This window comes from Megascapheus bottae, chromosome 3, assembly GCF_031878675.1.
Source record: "Megascapheus bottae isolate mThoBot1 chromosome 3, mThoBot2.hap1, whole genome shotgun sequence".
NCBI lineage: Eukaryota > Metazoa > Chordata > Mammalia > Rodentia > Geomyidae > Megascapheus > Megascapheus bottae.
In genome coordinates, this window is record NC_143511.1 from 82,549,781 (window position 1) to 82,569,169 (window position 19,389).

The 19,389-nt window shown below is 41.5% G+C and overlaps 1 protein-coding gene across 2 annotated transcripts in view; it reads right to left on the reverse strand.

The window, feature by feature from the left end:
• Window positions 1-19,389, reverse strand: part of Nr6a1 (nuclear receptor subfamily 6 group A member 1) — a 162,682-nt gene that overhangs the window by 19,606 nt on the left and 123,687 nt on the right. Inside the window, exons 4-7 of one of the 2 annotated variants that reach the window (XM_090330616.1) lie at window positions 15,191-15,433; window positions 6,593-6,648; window positions 3,549-3,703; window positions 1,162-1,389 (exon numbers count right to left, since the gene is read on the reverse strand). In XM_090330616.1, the coding sequence (XP_090186742.1) occupies window positions 1,162-1,389; window positions 3,549-3,703; window positions 6,593-6,648; window positions 15,191-15,433 (682 nt within the window). The remainder of the gene's footprint in view (window positions 1-1,161; window positions 1,390-3,548; window positions 3,704-6,592; window positions 6,649-15,190; window positions 15,434-19,389) is intronic. The other variant, XM_090330615.1, reaches the window with a different exon arrangement.

A 19,389-nucleotide genomic window follows, 5' to 3' on the forward strand; every position in this document is an offset into this window, starting at 1 on the left:
AAAGCTCGGGGCCAGATCTGGTGATAAAAGACTGCTGATGGAAAAAGAGGCTCCGAAATTATTAAGGAGTATGACTCTTAAGACATTGCATGTCTCAAAAGAAATCCCAAGTCACATCTGTCCTACTTTTCACAATAAAACTTCCTATGGGGTACAGATGTTTCCTGCTCAATACTGGGATCAGTTGGTGGGGTGGCTCAGGTGGTAGAGCACTTGCCTGAAAGCATTAGACTCAAAGTTCAATTCCCCACATGCCCTGCCTCCCCATTCCCAATGTGAGGGCCAATGCACTGAATAGTCAGTCTCAACAGACAAAGTTTTCCTGTTCTCACTCCACCCCCTGGTGGCAAATTCAGAAAAGAGTTGCTCAGCTCTTCCTTTAAGCTATAGCTGGATGGAAAAAAAAAGCAGAACTTTCTCAGCTCCTGCCTAAAGTAACTCAAGTAACTCAAGGCAGAGGAGTAAAGTTTTCTTCTCAAGGTCCCTTTGACAACTTCTTACTCAGACCTCCATATGTAGATATATAAAGGCTTTGTATGATCATCTGAATAGCTATGAGTCTCCTATTCTGAAACCGGAGTCTAGCTTATGAATTTCTGGATACCTTCAAGGAGGTCTAATCACGGTAATATTCCAAGAAGGAAGGTGTAGCAATAGGTGTACTTGAGGCTGAACTATAATCTACTCAGGGAGAGTTTAGTGCAGACTAAGAATGTCTTCTACCCACTCAGCCCTGAACCTAAGGTGCTCACATGTCACCAGGCTACTCATGGGTATGTTGGCTATAGATGTCAACAGGCCACAGCAGGTAGGGCTATGAATGCTTTGTTAAGACCTCTAGACTGGATGTAGGATTATTCCCAGAACTAAATCTCATCTCTCACACAGAAGTACTCAGACCCATCCCAGATACTGGTTTACCTAGACCCACACAAAAACATAGGCCCTTAAATCCCAATTCCATAGGCACCAACTCCAGGAGAAAAGATGCTTAAGGAAATAATGAGACTACCACTTTTCACAAAGATGAGCACAGATTTGTTCTCTGATGCTGAAGTAATCACATCCCCTCTACTCATTCCAAAGTCTGAGCTATGAAAGGGGGGCAGGATAGGCACATTTTGAGACTGTACAGAGTCAAGCAAGGCAGAGCTCACTCACCCATCTTCAATCAACATGGGCGTGCCCAGTGGCTCCAGGTCCTCTGCTGACATCAGCTGGTGAATCAGACTGTACGATTGGGGGTCCAAGCTGCGAGCTTGTTGGGGCAGAAGTGGTGAGTGGCCAGAATAGCTAAAAAGGTGTGGTATATATTGATAATGGGGAGGCACAGACATCCCCATATACTGATCCCTGAATGTCATGAATCCATTTAGTTCCACAGACCTACTGGAGAGAAAAATCTCATATTACTCAAAGCCATGTCAGGTCCTGTGTATACTCAAAGGAAAAATGCTAGAAGGTAGCTTAAGCATTGTTTGGCCATGAGGTTTGTGTCTCACTAAGCCATTGGACATACTCGATTCTCACCTATGACAAAATCATGACTGGCTAACTCAGGGTTGCCACAACAAATATCGACTAAGTATTGGATGAATTTTTTTTTTTTTGGCCAGTTGTGGGGCTTGAACTCAGGGCCTGAGCACTGTCCTTGGACTTTTTTTCTCAAGGCTAAAGCTCTACCCTTGAGCCACAGCACCACTTCCAACTTTTTTCTATATATGTGGTGCCAAGGAATCGAACCCGGGTCTTTGTTTATGCTAAGCAAGCACTTTACCATTAGGCCAAATTCCTGGCCCGGTTGGATGAATTTTTATAAGTGCTGATCCAAAGAGACTGCAGTGGTATCTTTTGTTATCAATAATGATGACAAAAGTGGCTTTTTATATTATTTTTCTGCATGTGAACCTAAGTCTTCAGCTCTTCAAAGGAAGGAACCAACTAGGGAACAGCTGAATAAAATGAAAACCTAAAGTGGAAGGGTGTGTGTGTGTGCATGCAGGTGTGTGTGAATGTTGAAGGGGTGACACTGATAGATACAATGTACTCATAAACTGCTTTGTACAACTGTTTAAAGATAAACCTAAGGGCCAGGAGTTTAGCCTAGTGATAGAGTGCTCATCTAGCACGGACGAATCCCTGGGCCTGACTCCTTGGTACCACATACATAGAAAATTCGGGAAGTGATGCTGTAGCTCTAGTGGCAGAGTGCTAGCTTTGACAAAAGGTGTCCAAGAATAGCACCTCAGGCCCTGAGTTCAAGGGAAAAACCAACCAAACAAAACCCTAAAATTGCATATGAAGAAAGCAGATTTTTCTCTGCTTCTCCTCTCTTGAAGAAATCTAACCACACTGTCCACTGATTAAATAAATTCTCTAGGCCAGGAGCTGGCAGCCTATGCCTATACCACTCAGGAGGCTGAGATCTGGGGATTGTAGTGGGAGACCAACCTGGCAGAAACATCCATGAGATGTTTATCTCAAATTAACCATCAAAAAAACTGCAAGTGGAGCTGTGGCTCAACATGGTAAACCACTAGCCTTGAGCAGAAAAGGTCCAGGCCTTGAGTTCAAGTCCCAGGACCAGCACCAAAAACAAAAAACACTCTAGCTTTTAGCTAGCTTATCTCCTAGAGCTGAGTTAGGAGTTAGGCAAATGATGCCTGTAGGTCAAATTTAACCCACAATCTGATTTGATAATGTTCTTTTTTTTTTTTTTTGGCCAGTCCTGGGCTTAAGCTCAGGGCCTGAGCACTGTCCTTGGACTTTCTCAAGGCTAGAGCTTTACCACTTGAGCCTCAGCACCATTCTCGGCTTTTTTCCCCCCTATGTGTGTGGTACCGAGGAATCGAACCTGGGTCTTCATGCATGCTAGGCAAGCACGCTACCACTAGGCCAAACTCCCGGCCCCTGATTTGATAATGTTCTACAGGAACATTGTTTGCAAACAGCTGAAACACCACTGAAATGGCAAACAACAAAATATTTAATATATGGACCTTACAAAGAAAAAAATTGTAAGAAAGGTTTCTGGGGGAAAGAAGGCCTTCTTTGATAGCTGAAGGCATTATCTATTTCACATCTGACAACTAACTGAAAATAACATGGTTGGACTAAGAGTCTCTACATTTGTATTTCCTGATAGCAGACTTGGCTGGCTTAAGATAAAACAAAACAAAAACTTCATTGTCCATTGAAATTTGTAAAGACACTGATTCTTTTGAGTCAGAAAAAAAAAAGTAACTTAATTCAGTACTGTCAATGTGATTTGCTTTATTTCAGTGATAAAATGAGGGACCTGATGCTCAACATTGTGAATAAAGGAAAAATGCTACATTAAATGCCTGCATAGATGCTGTTTATTGGTTTATGGAAGAGACCAGTGCCATTTTTATGATGGCAGACCTTGGCTTTACACTTCCCTGGTCCCTGTTACAGACAAGGGCATGGTGGCTGAGAAAGCCTGGCCACATTTCTCCATCAGAGGTGGAGAGCACTACTCTTTGGACGGTCCCTAGAAGACCATCGTGGGTTTCCTAAAAGCTCACCTGGAGGACAGTGTGGAACCAGGTGAGGGCTGGTTGCTCTCTGAAGCCCTATTCCCAGGGGAACTGTGGTCGCTGTCACCATGGTTGCTCCAGTGATTGGCTTCTTCCTCAAACTCCTGTCCAGACATGATCCTTTCAATCTCCTCTTCAGATATCTTTGGTAAGGAATAGATGTATGTTAAACTGGATGCTCAAAGCACCTTCTGTTCCTTCTTTAGGACTGACAACTAACTTAAATCTTGTGTGATTCCAGGACTCTTTAGGGAGAAACCCAGGTTTCTTCTCTACCCAACCCCAGGTCTCTCGCTACTCTTACAGCTTGGCTTCTTGCCTTCTTCCCATGGTTCACCATGGCCTTCCTCTTGCCCACTCACCCTATTTTCCTGCCATAAAGACTATATATTCCTCACACTCCTCTTCATCCTCAGGTTTTTGCATCGCTAACCCTGAAGAACCATCCCTCAGTGACAATCTCCTTTGTGTTTAAGACTTAATGACTCCTTTGTAAAGATTCGATTCCTCGGTACCACATACATAGAAAAAAGCCAGAAGTGGTGCTGAGGCTCAAATGGACGAGCTCTAATCTTGAGAAAGTCCAAAGACAGTGCTCAGGCCCTGAGCTCAGGAGGCTGAGATCAGAGGATCAAGGTTCAAAGCCAGCCCAGGCATAAAAGGACCTGAGACTCTTATCTCCAATTAACCTCCAGAAAAATGGAAGTAGGGCTTGGCTCAAGGGTAGGGTGGTAGCCTTGAGCTGAAGAACTCAGGGACAGTACCCAGGCCAAGTTCAAGCCCCATGACCCACCAAAAAAAAAAAGGCAAGCAAGTAAGAAAGATAGATAGATCAGGGGCGATGTCCAGGCTCTGAGTTCAAGCCCCACAACTGACTAAAAAAAAGGCCAAGGTGGGCGATGGGTGGGGTGGGGTAAGATGTCATTAGGATTTTGATAGGAATTGCACTTTCATTTGTACGTTGCTTAGGATATGAACATTTTAACAATATTAGTTCTTCCAGTCTATAAACATGTTTATGACTTATTTCTTCCAGTAATACTTCAGTGCAGTTCTCTCATACTCTCAATTATGGTCATCACTACATATTCCTGCTCTCTTTGATGCTATGCTAAATGGAAATACTTTTTTTTAAATTCCCTTTTTTGGTTGTTTATTGGTAATGTATAAAGATACATTTTTTTCTTTGTTGAATTTGTTTTTATGTGCAGTGGAATGTTACCTATTGGGAAGAATCTTTAAATATTTACCCGGGGAAAAAACTCTTGTTTTTTTCTAGTGGCTCACACCTGTAATCCTGGGTACTCAGGAGGCTGAGATCTGAGGATCACTATTCAAAAAGCCAGCCCAAGCAGGGAAGTCCATGATACTGTTTTTTTTTGCTGTTGTTGTTTGTTTCTTGTTGGTCAGTCATGGGGTTTGAACTCTGGACTGGGCACTGTACCTGAGCTCTCCAGCTCAAGGCTAGCACTATATTACTTGAGCCACAACATGCTACTTTCCATTTTCTGGTGGTTAACTGGAGATAAGAGTCCCACAGACTTTAGATCCCAGGGACCCGGCTTCCCTGATCTCTTTTGTTCAAGGACAGTATTCCACCACTTTGAGCTACAGTTCCACACGTTTTCCCCGTTTTTAGTGGTTAATTGGAGGTAAGACTCTCATGGGTTACCTGACTTAAGTAACTATAGCCCCTCTGTACATCCTTACAGTAACAATTGGGGGGAGGGGGAGTCTTACAGGGACTTTTCTTTTCCAGAGTGGCTTTGAACCATGATCCTTACATCTTAGCATCCTGAGTAGCCCAGCATTTCTTGCTTTTTTTTTTTTTTTTTTTTTTTTTGGTATGCTTTTTAAAACGAGCTTCCATTAGTTATACAGGGAGGGCAGGGAGGGGAGTTTCACGTTACCTGTCTTTACATGTTTATAAGGAATTTAATCAAACTCCCTATATCACTTTTTTTTTTGCCAGTCCCGGGGCTTGAGCTCAGGGCCTGAGCACTGTTCTTGGACTTTCTCAAGGCTAGAGCTCTACCACTTGAGCCTCAGCACCACTTAAGGCTTTTTCTATGTATGTGGTACTGAAGAATCAAACCCAAGTCTTTGTGCATGCTAGGCAAGCACTCTACCACTAGGCTAAACTCCCGGCCTTCCCTCTATCACTTTCTCTTGCTCCTTTCCCCTTCCCAAAACAATTTCAACAGGTTACAATGCTTTATTCTCATAGTTGCAAATAGTCTATTTCCATAGTATTCAACCTCCATCACCCTTTTTTAGCCCAATTCCCTCCTACTCTTACCTACCCCCCAAATAAGTCTATTTCTCTTTCTTACAACTCACATCCCCCCTTTGATCAATAGCTTTCATTGAGATTCTTTATTCTACTTCGTATATACTTGCAATGTATCATAAAATGGAACAAAAAAGCCCAGAAACACACACACACACACCCCAAAAAAATACACACACACACACACACACACACACACACACACACACACACACACACACACACACACACACTGATTTTCAACAATGGGAAAACAGTCCCTCTAAACAAATAGTGATGGAGAAATTATACTCAACACACTAAACACTTGTGGCATTGAGTGATGTTTTACTATTTCTGCTCTACAAATAAAGTAATGAAATGAACATGCTGGATGAAATGAACATCTTTGGATGAAATGGGCAGCAAAGTAATTTTTTTAATTAACCAGGTCAAGTTATTTTCAATCTTTAATGATTAAAAAAAAATCCTCTGGATGGGTCAGAATCGTGATTGAGTTCACTGTGAAATCTTTGGGTTCAGGATTACAAGAAGTGTTTTCATCATTAATTTACACATTTAATTTTAAGGAATTTTCACATCTAAGCTCTAAGCTCTAAAAGTAGTTTTCCAGGAATGGAAGCAAAGCTACTGTCCTCCATATAGCAGCAGAACAAAGGATAAATGAATACTAGCTATTATTGGAGCATCTGAAGCCCTTAGTATTCAGGATGGACCAAGGGAGTTGGGACACAGAACTAACCTGGACTGGCCCAATGCTCTTATTCCGGCCTCCAGGCATGCCATCTTCTCTGATAGCTGGAAAGAAAGTAAGACAGTCAAAACAAACTTCCAGACCTTCCAGACATTTATGCCAAAGAGGAGAGAGAGAGAGAGAGAGAGAGAGAGAGAGAGAGAGAGAGAGAGAGAGAGAGAGAGAGAGAGAGAGAGAGAGAAAGAAACGAACTTAGTATAAGACAGTAAATGGTAAAGCCATGATTAACACAGTTTTATTTATTTATTTTGCCAGTCCTTGGACTTTCTCAAGTCTAGAGCTCTACCACTTGAACCTCAGCACCATTCTGGCTTTTTTGTAGGTATGTGGTACTGAGGAATCGAACCCAGGCCTTTGTGCATGCTAGGCAAGCACTCTACCACTAGGCCAAACTCCAGGCCCTTCTCTTTCTATTATTACAAGCTACTTCATAGACAAAAGATACCTTCTGATCTCCAAAACACTGAGTATATAATATATACTATATATATATATATACACATTATCATTTTATACACACACATACTTATATACATTAACAATATGCTAAAAAAAAACAAAAAAAGATGACACATTGACAACAAATACCCCACCAAGATGATATGTCTGAAGGATTTGGTAAATTCCAGGGAAGGAATAGAAAATAGTTTCATTTTTATTATTATTTATTTTTATTTTGCCTGTCCTGGGCTTGAATGCAGGGCCTGGGCACTGGCACCGAGTCTCTTTATGCTCAGGTTGGCAGGCATTCTACTACTTGAGCCATAGTGCCATTTTCCTCCCTTTTTTCCTCCTTCCCTCTCTATCCCTCTACCCCCTCTCTCCCCCCACCTCTCTTCCCCTCCCCCTCTTTCTTTTTGTGCCAGTCCTGGGGCTTGAACTCAGGGCTTGGGCATTGTCACTGAGATTTCTTAAGGCAAGCATTCTATCCCTTGAACCACAGCACCACTTTTGATGTTTTCTGTGTATGTGGTACAGGGGAATCAAACCCAGGGCTTTATGCATGCTAGGGAAGCACTCTACCACCAAGCCACTAAGCCATTCTCTGGGCCTCACTTCCAGCCTTTTATTGGAGATAAGAGTCTCGTGGACTTTTCTGCTCAGGCTGGCTTCGAACCACAATCCTTGGATCTCAGTCTCCTGATGATCTAGGACTACAGGTGTGAGCCATTGGCAATGGACTAATATTTTCATTTTTAGACAAATACTCTTTTACTTCAGGTCTATGTTTAAATCTAATTTTTATGAGTAGATTTTTTTTTTTTTGCCAGCTCTGGGACTAGAACTCAGGGCCTGAGCACTATTCTTGGGCTTTTTTCAAGGTTACTGCTCTACCACTTGAGCCACAGCACCACTTCTGGCCTTTTCTGCGTATGTGGTACCCAAGAATCGAATCCAGGACTTCATGCATGTCAGGCAAGCACTCTACCACTAGGCCACACTCCCAGCCAGTTGTTTTGTTTTGGGGATACTAGAAACTGAACAGAGACCTTTGCACCTAGCTAGGTCAGTGCTCTATCAATGAGCTACTTCGTCAGTAAATTCCTCTCACGTTGAAGGTATTTACTTAGCATCCCTAAAAAGAGGCAGCCTCGGCAAGAACTACAAGCAATACTATCTCAGCGTTAATAGAGCACTTAGAAGAGAAGCAAGAACTGATCTGCACTTAAAGTAGGACCCTGGAGCCAGGCAGTGGCCTCTAAAAAAGAGCCTTAAAAAATAAGTAGGATTCAGGAAGGCAGGAGAGGTATACTCCAGGCTGAGTCAACAGTGTACAGAAAACCTTCAAGTGGCAGGAAGAATGGACTGTTCTTGTCGGGAACTTCCAAGTGCCTGAATACAGAGAGAAAGTACCAGGGCAGGGTGAGTTACGTGGGGAAAGAACAGCAAGCAATGAGGCTGAAGAGGCAAAATAGAGCCAGATCCTAAAGAGCCTAAATGCCAGGCTAAGGATGTGAACCTTAGCTCATGAGACTGGAGGTAAGTGAAGTTACAATGGCATTTTTGAAAAATCTTTGTGATGGCAATGCTAACAATGGACTGAGGAAAATGCCATATGTGAGAGCAAGCATGGTTATAATATATCTACTACTAAATAACAGAACAAATATAGGTAACCTACATAGTCCTTGGTTGTATCAGATAGATGGGGCTCTAAGCATGACTCTTAGTTTAAACAGTAGCCAAAAGGTTGACAATAAGTTCATTTTCTTTCAAACAGACATCATTCTTGGTGTCCTCAGGAGATTATACATTTCAGAATCAGACAAATCAACTTAAATCTTGCCTACTTTATTTAAAGACACATTTCTTCATCCTCTGAACCCTTTATAATTACTATGTATTTTCTGAGTATGCAAACACTTACATTGAGTGGTTGGTATTTGCGGGGTTCTAGAAGTGGTTTTCTTTTTTTTTTTTTGGGCCAGTTATGGGGCTTGAACTCTGGGTCTGGCACTATTCCTGAGCTCTTTTTGCTCAAGGCTAACACTCTACAACTTCCATCCACAGCATGGAAACTTCCAGTTTTCTGGTGGCTAACTGAAGATAAGAGTCTCACAGACTTTCCTGCCTGAGCTGAAATAGTTAGGTATGAGCTACCAGGGCCTGGTAGGAGTGATTTTTCTGTCCCCTCAAGTCTTCTACATTGTCACTGAAATTATTTTAGATAGAGATTTTTTTCTTTTCCCTGCTACCTGCTATTTTTTTTTTTTCAGCATGAGCACATGGGTCTTTGTTTTGTTTCTTGGGTAAAAACTGATGCTAATGTTATTTTGTTGCCCAAGTTATTTGAACTTTGGTCATTGGAAACTTTGCTCTCCTGCTGTCCCCAGGCCCTGTTAGAAGTATGTTTTACCAAAATATGAGAAGGGGTATCAGTGTGTGAGAAGTAATGCACCTACTATTTGGCGAATATAACTGTAACCCTTCTATATATTACAATAAAATTTTTCTTTTGCTTAAAAAAAAAAAAGGTATGCTTTACAAGGAGAAGCCCAGGTCCCAACAGATTCACAGCTAAATTCTATAAGACTTTTGCCAACAGATATCAGCAACTAGTTAATAAAATCACACCTTATGGGCCGAGAGATTGTCCTCATGGTAAAGTGCTTGCCTAGCATGCACAACACTCTGAGTTCAATTTCTCAGTACCATATACACGAAAAAAAACCAGAAGTAGTGCTGTGGCTCAAGTGGTAGTGCGCTGGCCTTGAGGAAAGACCAAGGACAGTGCTCAGGCCCTGAGTTCAAGCCCCAGGACTGGCAAAACAAAAACAATTCACACATTATGATCAAGTGGGTTTTATTCCAGAAATGCAAGGCAGGTTTAACCTACATAAATTGATAAATATAACACATCACTTTAACAGAACCAAAGACACAATCATCTCATGCGAAAAAAATCCTTTGACAAAATTTAACATCCATTCGTGTTAAAAGCTCTATAGAAGTTAGTAACAAAGGGCCGGGAGTTTGGCCTAGTGGTTAAAGTGCTTGCCTAGCATGCATGAAGACCCGGGTTCGATTCCTCGGTACCACATACATAGAAAAAAGTCGGAAGTGGTGCTGAGGCTCAAGTGGTAGAGTTCTATCCTTGAGAAAGTCCAAGGACAGTGCTCAGGCCCTGAGCTCAAGCCCAGGACTGGCAAAAAAAAAAAAAAAAAAAGAAGTTAGTAACAAAAGGAATATACCTCAAAACAATACAGGCTGTATATTACAGAATAGCCAACATCAAACTAAATGGTGAAAAACTAATTCTATAAAATCAGGAACAAGGCAAATATGTCTACTCTCTCCATTCAGTATAGTTCTAGAAGTCTTAGCTAGAGCAATAAGGCAAGAAGAAGATATAAAAGGGATTCACACAGGAAAAGAAGAAGTCAAGCTATCCCTAGTTTCAGATTACATGATCTTATATTTGAAGGACCCAAGACTCAATTCTGATTCCATGCTAATCTACATCTGGCAAAGTAGCAGAATACAAAATTAACCAATAAAAATCATTAGCCTTGCTGGATGCCAGTGGTTCATGCCTGTAATCCTAGCTATTTAGGAGGCTGAGATCTAAGGATTGTGGTCCAAAGCCATCCCAGTCATTTAAGTTTGTGAGACATTTATCTCCAATTAAGCATCAGAAGGCTGGTAGTGGGGCTGTAGCTCAAGTAGTAGAAGGCTAGCCTTGAGGTAAAGAGCTCCGGGATAGAGCCCAGGTCCAAAGGTTAAGCCCCACAACTGACAAAAAACACAAAACCATCGGCCTTTCTGTATACCAACAATACACCAGCAGAGAGGGAAATAAGGAAAATTCCACTTGCAACAGCCTCAAAAAATGTTAACTATTTGGGAATAAACTCAACTAAGGAAGCAAAAGACCTTTATATAACTAAAACTATAAAAATTTGGAGAAAGAAATCAAAGATGGCATAAAGAAATAGAACAATCATGTTCATGGACAGGTAGAATTAATATTGTAAAAACAGCCATACTATTCAAGGTCATCTACAAATTTTATGAAATCCCCTTCAAAAATTCCAACATAGCCAAGCGTAGTAAGCGTAGTGGCTTACACCTGTACTCCTAGCTACTCAGGAGGCTGAGATCTGAGGATCATAGTTCAAAGCCAGCAGGGGCACTAAAGTCTGTGAGACTCCTATTTCCACTAGAAAACTGGAAGTGACGCTGTGGCAAGGGTAGGCTGGTAGCTTTGAGCTGAAAAGCTCAGGGACAGTGCCCAGCCCAGAGTTCAAGCTCCACAAGAGAAGGGAAGGGGCGTGAAGGAGAGAGGATCCCAATATAGTTCAAACCAAGATAGAGAAAACCTAAAAATTTATAGAGAATGACAAAAGACCTAGAATAGCCAAAGGGAAAAAAAAGTAATGCTGATAGTACCACAATCCTAGACCTCACTACAAAGCAGTAATGCTGATAGTACCACAATCTTAGACCTCATTACAGAGCAGTAATAACGAAAAGTTTGGTATTGGTACAAAAATAGACCTGAAGCTGGGTGTGGTGGCTAACATCTGAAATCCTAGCTACTCAGGAGGCTGAGATCTGAGGACCAAGGTTCAAAGCCAGCCTAGACACAAAAGGACCTAAGACTTGTATCTCCAATTAACTTCTAGAAAACCTAGAAAACAGGAAGTGGGGCTTGGCTCAAGGGGTAGGGTGGTAGACCTGAGCTGAAGAGCTCAGGGACAACACCCAGGCTCAGAGTTCAAGCCCCATGACACACACACACACACACCCCCAAAAAAGAACTGAAGGTCAATGGAATAATCTAGAAGACCCAGAAATAAACTTACAGTTATCTGATATTTGATAACTAACTATGATGGGGAAAAAAGTCTCTTCAATAATTGGTGTGGAAAAACTGGATATCCATATGCAGAAAACTAAAAGTGGACCTGTTTGTCATCGTGGACTAATATAAACTCAAAGTGGATCAAAATAGTCACTATGTTGAAAAAGAACTCTACAACTTGTTGGGTGGGGACAGGAGGAAAAAACTGTGAGAGCGCAAAGGAAGGAGTGCCACTGTACAAAAGGAAATATACTCATTACCTGACATTATAAAATGGTAAATCCTCTGTACATCATATTTATAATTTTTTTAAAGCACTGAAAAAAATCAAACAGTTAAAAAAGCCAAAAAAACAAGTTTCTATTGCTGCAATATTCTGTCTCATGTCAGGCCCAAAAGAACATACCCAGCTGACCTTGACTGAAACTTCTGAAACTGTGAGCCAAAATAAATCTTTTCTCCTTAAAAAAAAAAAAGTTGTAATTTTTTGGCATAAAATGCCAAAATGCATTTGGGGGGGGGTTGTGCAGCCAGTACTAGGGCTTGAACTTAAGAGCCTGGGCACTGTCCTTCAGCCCTTCCTTTCAAGGCTAGTGCTCTAACATGAGCCATAGTTCTAGTTCCAGCTTTTGGTGGTTAATTGGAGATGTGAGTCTCACAGACTTCTTGCCCAAGTTGGCTTTGAACTGTGATTCTCAGATTTCAGCCTTTTGAGAAGCTATAGGCATGAGCCAGGTCTACTGCACGCATTTTATATTTTTCCTGTGTTAGCCTTGGAATCAGTCAGTTCTCCTTAGAGTCATCACTCCTTTTATTGACATTGAGAAGACAGAATGTGGGTGCCGTGCTTATTACTATTGTGGTAATACCATGTTCAGTCTCTTACATGGTTTACTGCTTAGAAATACATACATATATGGTAGCACCTAGCTCCCTCCCTCACTCTTACCTAAACACACCTGTCTTCCTAGGTCTGGGAGCTGTCCCTTAGCTTTTTCACTCAAAGGCTGAAGTTCTATCCTTGAGCCATACTGCCACTTTGGCTTTGAATCTCAAATTTTCCTGGCCTTGAATTGCAATGCACATACTTAAGCCTCTCAAGGAGGTAAAATTACAGGACAATGGGCACCAAGCCTCAATACTGATTCCAATCTACTAAGGCTCTATTCTAGCTTTCTCCCATCTTGATTTATACTTCTTCCTCTGATATGTGAAACCTGCTCATCATTTTCTACAATAAATTTACTTGCCAGTTCAATAACAGCATGCAATTAAAGTAGGTACAGAATTCCTAATATGTAGCCTTGACAGAAACAAATTTTACAAATTGGACTTTATATACAATCCTCCCCCACCTTTTTTTGACAGTACTGCAGCTTGAACTTGGGGCCTGAGCACTGTACCTGAGCTTCTTTTGCTTAAGGCTAGCACTCTATCACTTCAGCCACAACACCACTTTTGGCTTTTTCTATGTATGTGGTACCCAAGAATTGAACCCAGGGCTTCATGAATGCTAGGCAAGCACTCTACCACTAAGCCACATTCCCAGCCCATACAATTCTTTTTGTGCTTAGCTTTAGTACTGTTTTCCACGGTGAGCTCAATTCCTCTTTCCCTCAGTTGTAGTTCCTTTTCTCATCAGTTAGATCAATTCACTGTCATAAAGTACACTCTATCCTTCTATCCCCTTACCTCTATCCCACCACTCCTTAGTTGACTACAAAAATAAAGTAAAAAAAAATTATATCCAGTAAAATTTTGTAGTATGTAGTTCTAGAAATTTTGATGAATGCATATAACCATGTGAAAAATTACGTATCAGCCACTAAAGTTGCAGACAAAATGTTTCTTACCATACAAGTATTACCTTGGCAATTCGAATTTTGGTCTGGCTTTCTCAGCAGCCACCAGAAGGTGGCAGGGTTTCTCTATAAGAGGCTGCCTTCACAATTCAACTAAGTCTACCTGTTCCTCATGCAGAAGATCAACATTCCACACATTTCATGGGTCATTTTCTCCAGGCAATGGCTAAAGAAGTTATAGGTTAAAGTTCTTCTTCCCTAAACAGCTGAGTGTCTGCTGCAAGCCTCAGACTCTCAGGCCCCAAATGAATAAGCAGGATGATTGATTCATCAGAGTGAGCAGTCAAGAAAGCATCTCACAACTATGCTTTGGTAAAATGCTGACAGTGAGGGCAAGAAAGAAGGATGACAAAATTAAGTCAGGGTGAGATGAGAAAGATCACTACTGACTCTTTTTTCAATATAGTACCAGTTAGTATTGGTGGCTGGGAAAAGGTTTTGTAAAAGGAAAGAGATAATGAGGAAGAAAACAGATTTTCAGGTAGAACGTGAGTACATAAAGTATGGTATAAGGCATCCTTGAGACTGTTCAATTAAAAAGGATGTTAGAAAGATGAGCAAGCTTGCAGGGCACGGTGGCTCACGCCTGTAATCCTAGCTACTCAGGAGGCTGAGATGTGAGGATCAAGGTTCAAAGCCAGCCCTCTAATTAACCTCTAGACAATGGGAAGTAAGGCTTGGCTCGAGGGTAGTGCGGTAGACTTGAGCCGAAGAGCTCAGGGACAGCGCCCAGGCCAAGTTCAAGCCCCATGACTCACCAAAAAAAAAAAAAAAAAAAAAAAGAGAGAGAGAGAGAGAGAGAGAGAGAAAGAAAAAAGAAAGATGAGCAGGCAACACTTTAAATGTGCCAATGTTTAGCACACGGTAAAATACAGGGAATTTCAATAAATGCTAGTTTGTCCATATAAAAACAGAATAATGAAACGTATTGAAATTGTTTTAAATAGGGCTGGGAGTTTGGCCTAGTGGTAGAGTGCTTGGCTAACACTTGGGTTCGATTCCTCAGTACCACCTACATAGAAAAACGCCAGAAGTGGTGCTGAGGTTCAAGTGGTAGAGCTCTAGCCTTGAGAAAATCCAAGCACAGTGCTCAGAACTCATGCCCAGGACTGACCAAAAAAAAAAAAAAATGTCTTAAGACATTCTTATCTCCCATGTACCACAAAAAAGCCGGAAGTGGAGCCACAGTAGAGCAATAGCCTTGAGCACAAAAGCTCAAGGACAATGCCCAGGTCTTGAGTTCAACCCCCATGATTAACCAAAAAATAAAAATAAATAAATGAAATGAACATCTATATTTATCTGGATGTCCTTCCACATGTCTCTTGTCTGTCTTTATTATGGGTACGTTTTTAAAAATTCTTTCTTAGCCAGGCAGGCACCAGTGGTTCACACCTGAGATCTTGGAGCACTACTCACCTTTCCGGTTCATCCCCATCTGGAGGCATTTAAGTAGACGACAGTACTGGCATCTGTTCCTCTGCTTCCGAGACATGACACAGTTTTTGTCACGACTGCACCGGTATACCCGTTTGTTGCAAATGCTCCTCTTGAAAAACCCTTTGCAGCCCTCACAGGAGATGATCCCATAGTGCAAGCCCGTAGCACGGTCCCCACAAATAAGACAGGTTCGTTGTTCAGCCCGATCATCTGGAACCGAAACTAAATAAATTCAAGTTAGAAAACAGTGGAAATAATGATTTTAAGTCTACAAGGCCTAAAACAGGAAACTCTACTGGGGAAGGGAACACCACCAACTTTAGGCTAATCCAGGGGACACCTTTGGAACCTCTATCCCAGGACTGGAGTACCTATAGATATTACAAACACAGAGGAGAGAAGAGAGCAGAGGAAGAGGAGGAAGAAGACCACTGCCACCATCACCACCTCCACAGCCACCATACCATACCCTGGGGCTGAATCCTGGTAGCACATATGCCTATAATCCTACCTAATCAAAGAGCTGTGATTTGAGGGTTACAGTTCAGAGCCAATAGAGAAGATAATCTATGAAAAAAAAATTTTTTTGCCAGTCCTGGGGCTTGAACTTAGGGCCTGAGCACTGTCCTTGGGCTTTCTCAAGGCTAGAGCTCTACCACTTGAGCTGTAGCACCATTTCCAGCACTAACCCAGGTCTTCGTGCATGCTAGGCAAGCACTCTACCACTAGACCAAACAAACTCCTGGCCCTAAATCTATGAGATTCTTATCTACAATTAGCCAGCAAAAATCCAGAAGTGAAAATGTGACTCAAGTGGGGTATAGCACAGCATCATTCTTGAGGGAGAAAAAAAAAAGAAGTGCAAAAGTGCAAGGTCCTAAACTTAAGCCCCAGGAATGGTAAGGTCCCCCCCAACTCTCCTCCCCCCCCCCCGGGGGAGAGGGAGAGGGCATGAGAGAGGGAAAGAAAAAGGGAGAAGAAAGGAAGGGAGGGGGCCTGGAGTATGGCCTAGTGGTTAAAGTGCTTGCCTAGCATGCATGAAGAGCCGGGTTCGATTCCTTGGTACCACATACATAGAAAAAAGCCAGAAGTGGTGCTGAGGCTCAAGTGGTAGAGCTCTAGCCTTGAGAAAGTCCAAGGACAATGCTCAGGCCCTGAGCTCAAGCCCAGGACTGGCAAAAAAAAAAAAAAAAAAGGAAGGGAGGAAGAAAGGGAGGGAAGACTTTTTCCCTCGGTTTCATCATCACTTGGACTACAAGGATCCAAGCTAGAAACTAAGGAATAATTTTGACTCCTCCTTCTCCCTTCTGTCCTTCATCCAATTGCCTTCAATGCTACCTCATAAAAAGGTGGTAAGGGTTACTATTTTTATGTAAGTGCCTAACAGGCAGTATAAATAAATGATAGCTGCAACTGATAAGTTTAAACCATCCCAATTAAGACAGGGATAGATAGTAACTTGTATGTGTAAACCTACTAACTTGAGAGACTGAGATAAGGCTTCAGGTTTGAGGCCAGCCTGGGCAAATAGTTCATGAAAAGTCATCTTAACAAATAAAAAGATAAGTGTGATAGTAGAATGCCTGTAAGCCCTGAGTTCAAAACCAGTATTGTCAAAATACAAACAAAATTAAAAAACATGTTTAATTAAACTAACTGCTAGCCAAACAAGACATATTTATTTAAAAACTGTGAATAAAGTCTCTTGTAGGCCTAAGTATGTAGCACAGTGGTAAAGCTTCAGCAAGTGTGAGGCACTAAGTCAGAGATTACCAGCGTTCCTCCCTGCCCAAACAAAACAAAACAGAAAAAAAAAGCCTTCAGTTAAAATTTACATTCTGGGCTGGGAGTGTAGTCTAGTAGTAGAGTGTTTGTCAGGCATGCATGAAGCCCTGGGTTAAATTTCTTCATACCACATATACAGAAAAGCCGGAAGTGGTGCTGTGGCTCAAATGGCAGAGCACTAGCCTTGAACAAAAAGTGTCCACAAACAGTGCCAAGGCTCTGAGTTCAAGCCCAAGGGCTGGCAAAAAAAAAAATGTCTGTATATGTATATGTACATACACACACACACACACACACACACACACACACACACACACACACACACACAATCTAAGCTAGGTGTTGGAGGCTGAAATCTGAGGATCATGGTTTGATGGCAGCCCAGATAGGAAAGACCATGAGACTCTTATCTACAATGAATTATCAGAAGTGAAGCTGTGGCTCAAAGTGGTAGAGTGTTAGCCTTGAGCAAAAAACCTCAGCGCCCGGGGCCATGACAGGCACAAGACCCATAACTGACCAAACAAATCCATATTCTAGCAGAACAATTTATACTTCACTCAGGATTAGTGCTAGGATATAAATTAGTCATCATGAACCCCAGAGTTAAGAAACTCATTGACTATTAACACAAGTTATAAAGGAGAGGAGAAATTTAGGCTACAATATAGCTTTTTCCTTGCTTCAAATTGTCCTAAGTATCAAGAAATTACCAAAAAAGAATTACATCACTAAGAGACACCCAGGTGTGCTGGGTGAGGCCTTTCCCAAGAGGTGCGAGAAACCTCCAGGGAAGCTTTTGATCCCAGTCCAAGGCAGGAAACCAGAGAATCTCCTGAAACAGATGCAAGGTTCAATAGTGGTCTTAATCATTAGGCCTTGAAGAAAGTCCTAATATTGAAAGAAACTGCAAAAGTCCCAACAAAATCTGTAGAAAAAAGAAGCAACTACAAATGTTCTTATGTATACCACCTCATATTAACAACCAGTTCTACTTTAAGTTGATTGAATATAGGTTAAAACCTACTGTTGCTAAAGGCCTCTTCTCTCACTCCTCCACTTGGCCTAGCTGTTACAAGATACCACCCCCATCCCAAAAAGGGCATTTGACCCATTCCAAGGACTCAGGTTACAAGAATTACATTTTGGAAACTGATTTTTATCAAAACCTGCTATTCAGACTGTGATGAAGGCCAGATCTAGGAAGTGGAGAGTAATGCTGCTGCTCACTTAACCAAAATTACACCAACAACTAAGTCAGTCTGGAATTTGCCTGGCTAAAGGCAATCTGTTTCACAGATTTCTGGTTCCAATTCCCTAAACAGTTGTACAATGTCCTAAATCCTGATTCTATTGCCTCACAATTTGTGACTTAAGTGATGAATGCTAGTAGACTCTAGGCCTTAATTCTAAACATAGTTATACACATGGAAAGTTACCAAGACAGTTTTACCAAACAGAATGAGAATAGGTCCAATAAAGCATGTCTCTTTCTCAGGGCTTATTATACTAAATCTGGTCAGAATCCTGGAGAAAGTGGTTTTAATGGTTAAATTTAATTGCCAACTTGATTGGCTTGATTGGGTATAGGTAGTATCACCCCACAGGCTAAGATCCTAGTTCAGGCATTTTCTGTTTTTTTGGCTGCCATGACAAAAACTCTGAAGCTCTGGGATGTCCTCCTGTCCACTATGTGTGAAACCTCTGAAACCACAAGCTAAAATAAATCTTTCCTCCTCTAGAGTTACTTCTCTCAGGCACTCACAGTGAAAACATATGACTAACACAGTGGCCTATTTAGCAACTGTATTTTTACCCTCATGGTATTCCTTAAAATATGCTAACTGGTCTTTCACCAGAACCTCAGAACTGAGCAGGAACTTTGGGGGCTGATAACTGAACCTTTGCCATTGGTATCCCTGAGGATATCTCTCAGGGCATCTTTGAGCTGGTCTACCAGTTTATCATCTGAAAACTCTTGTAACTGTGTACTTTTATTTGAAGGTAGAGCAAGTATACATATGACTATACAGTCATTCAACTGGTATTCACTTGTGATTGCATTGTGCTTGGTACTAGGATATGAAGAGGGAGAAATATTTGTCCTATGAAGCGGTTTAATAGCTCTACACATAATTTAATAAAACTACATCTTAGAGGCACCAATGATAGCAATACTATACCTATTAGATTATGTCTCAAATAGTAGTACATTATAAGAGAGGGACAGCATGAGCAAAGGCATGACAATGTAATACCACTGACAGAATGCAGATGAGTTATATGGCCCATAAGGCTAGAAAGATTGGTTTTAGACCTAAGGGAAACCCTAAAGGAGAACTCTGGCCTGAGTGGATGCCCTTATACCCTAAGTAAATACAAGTCCTTTTCAC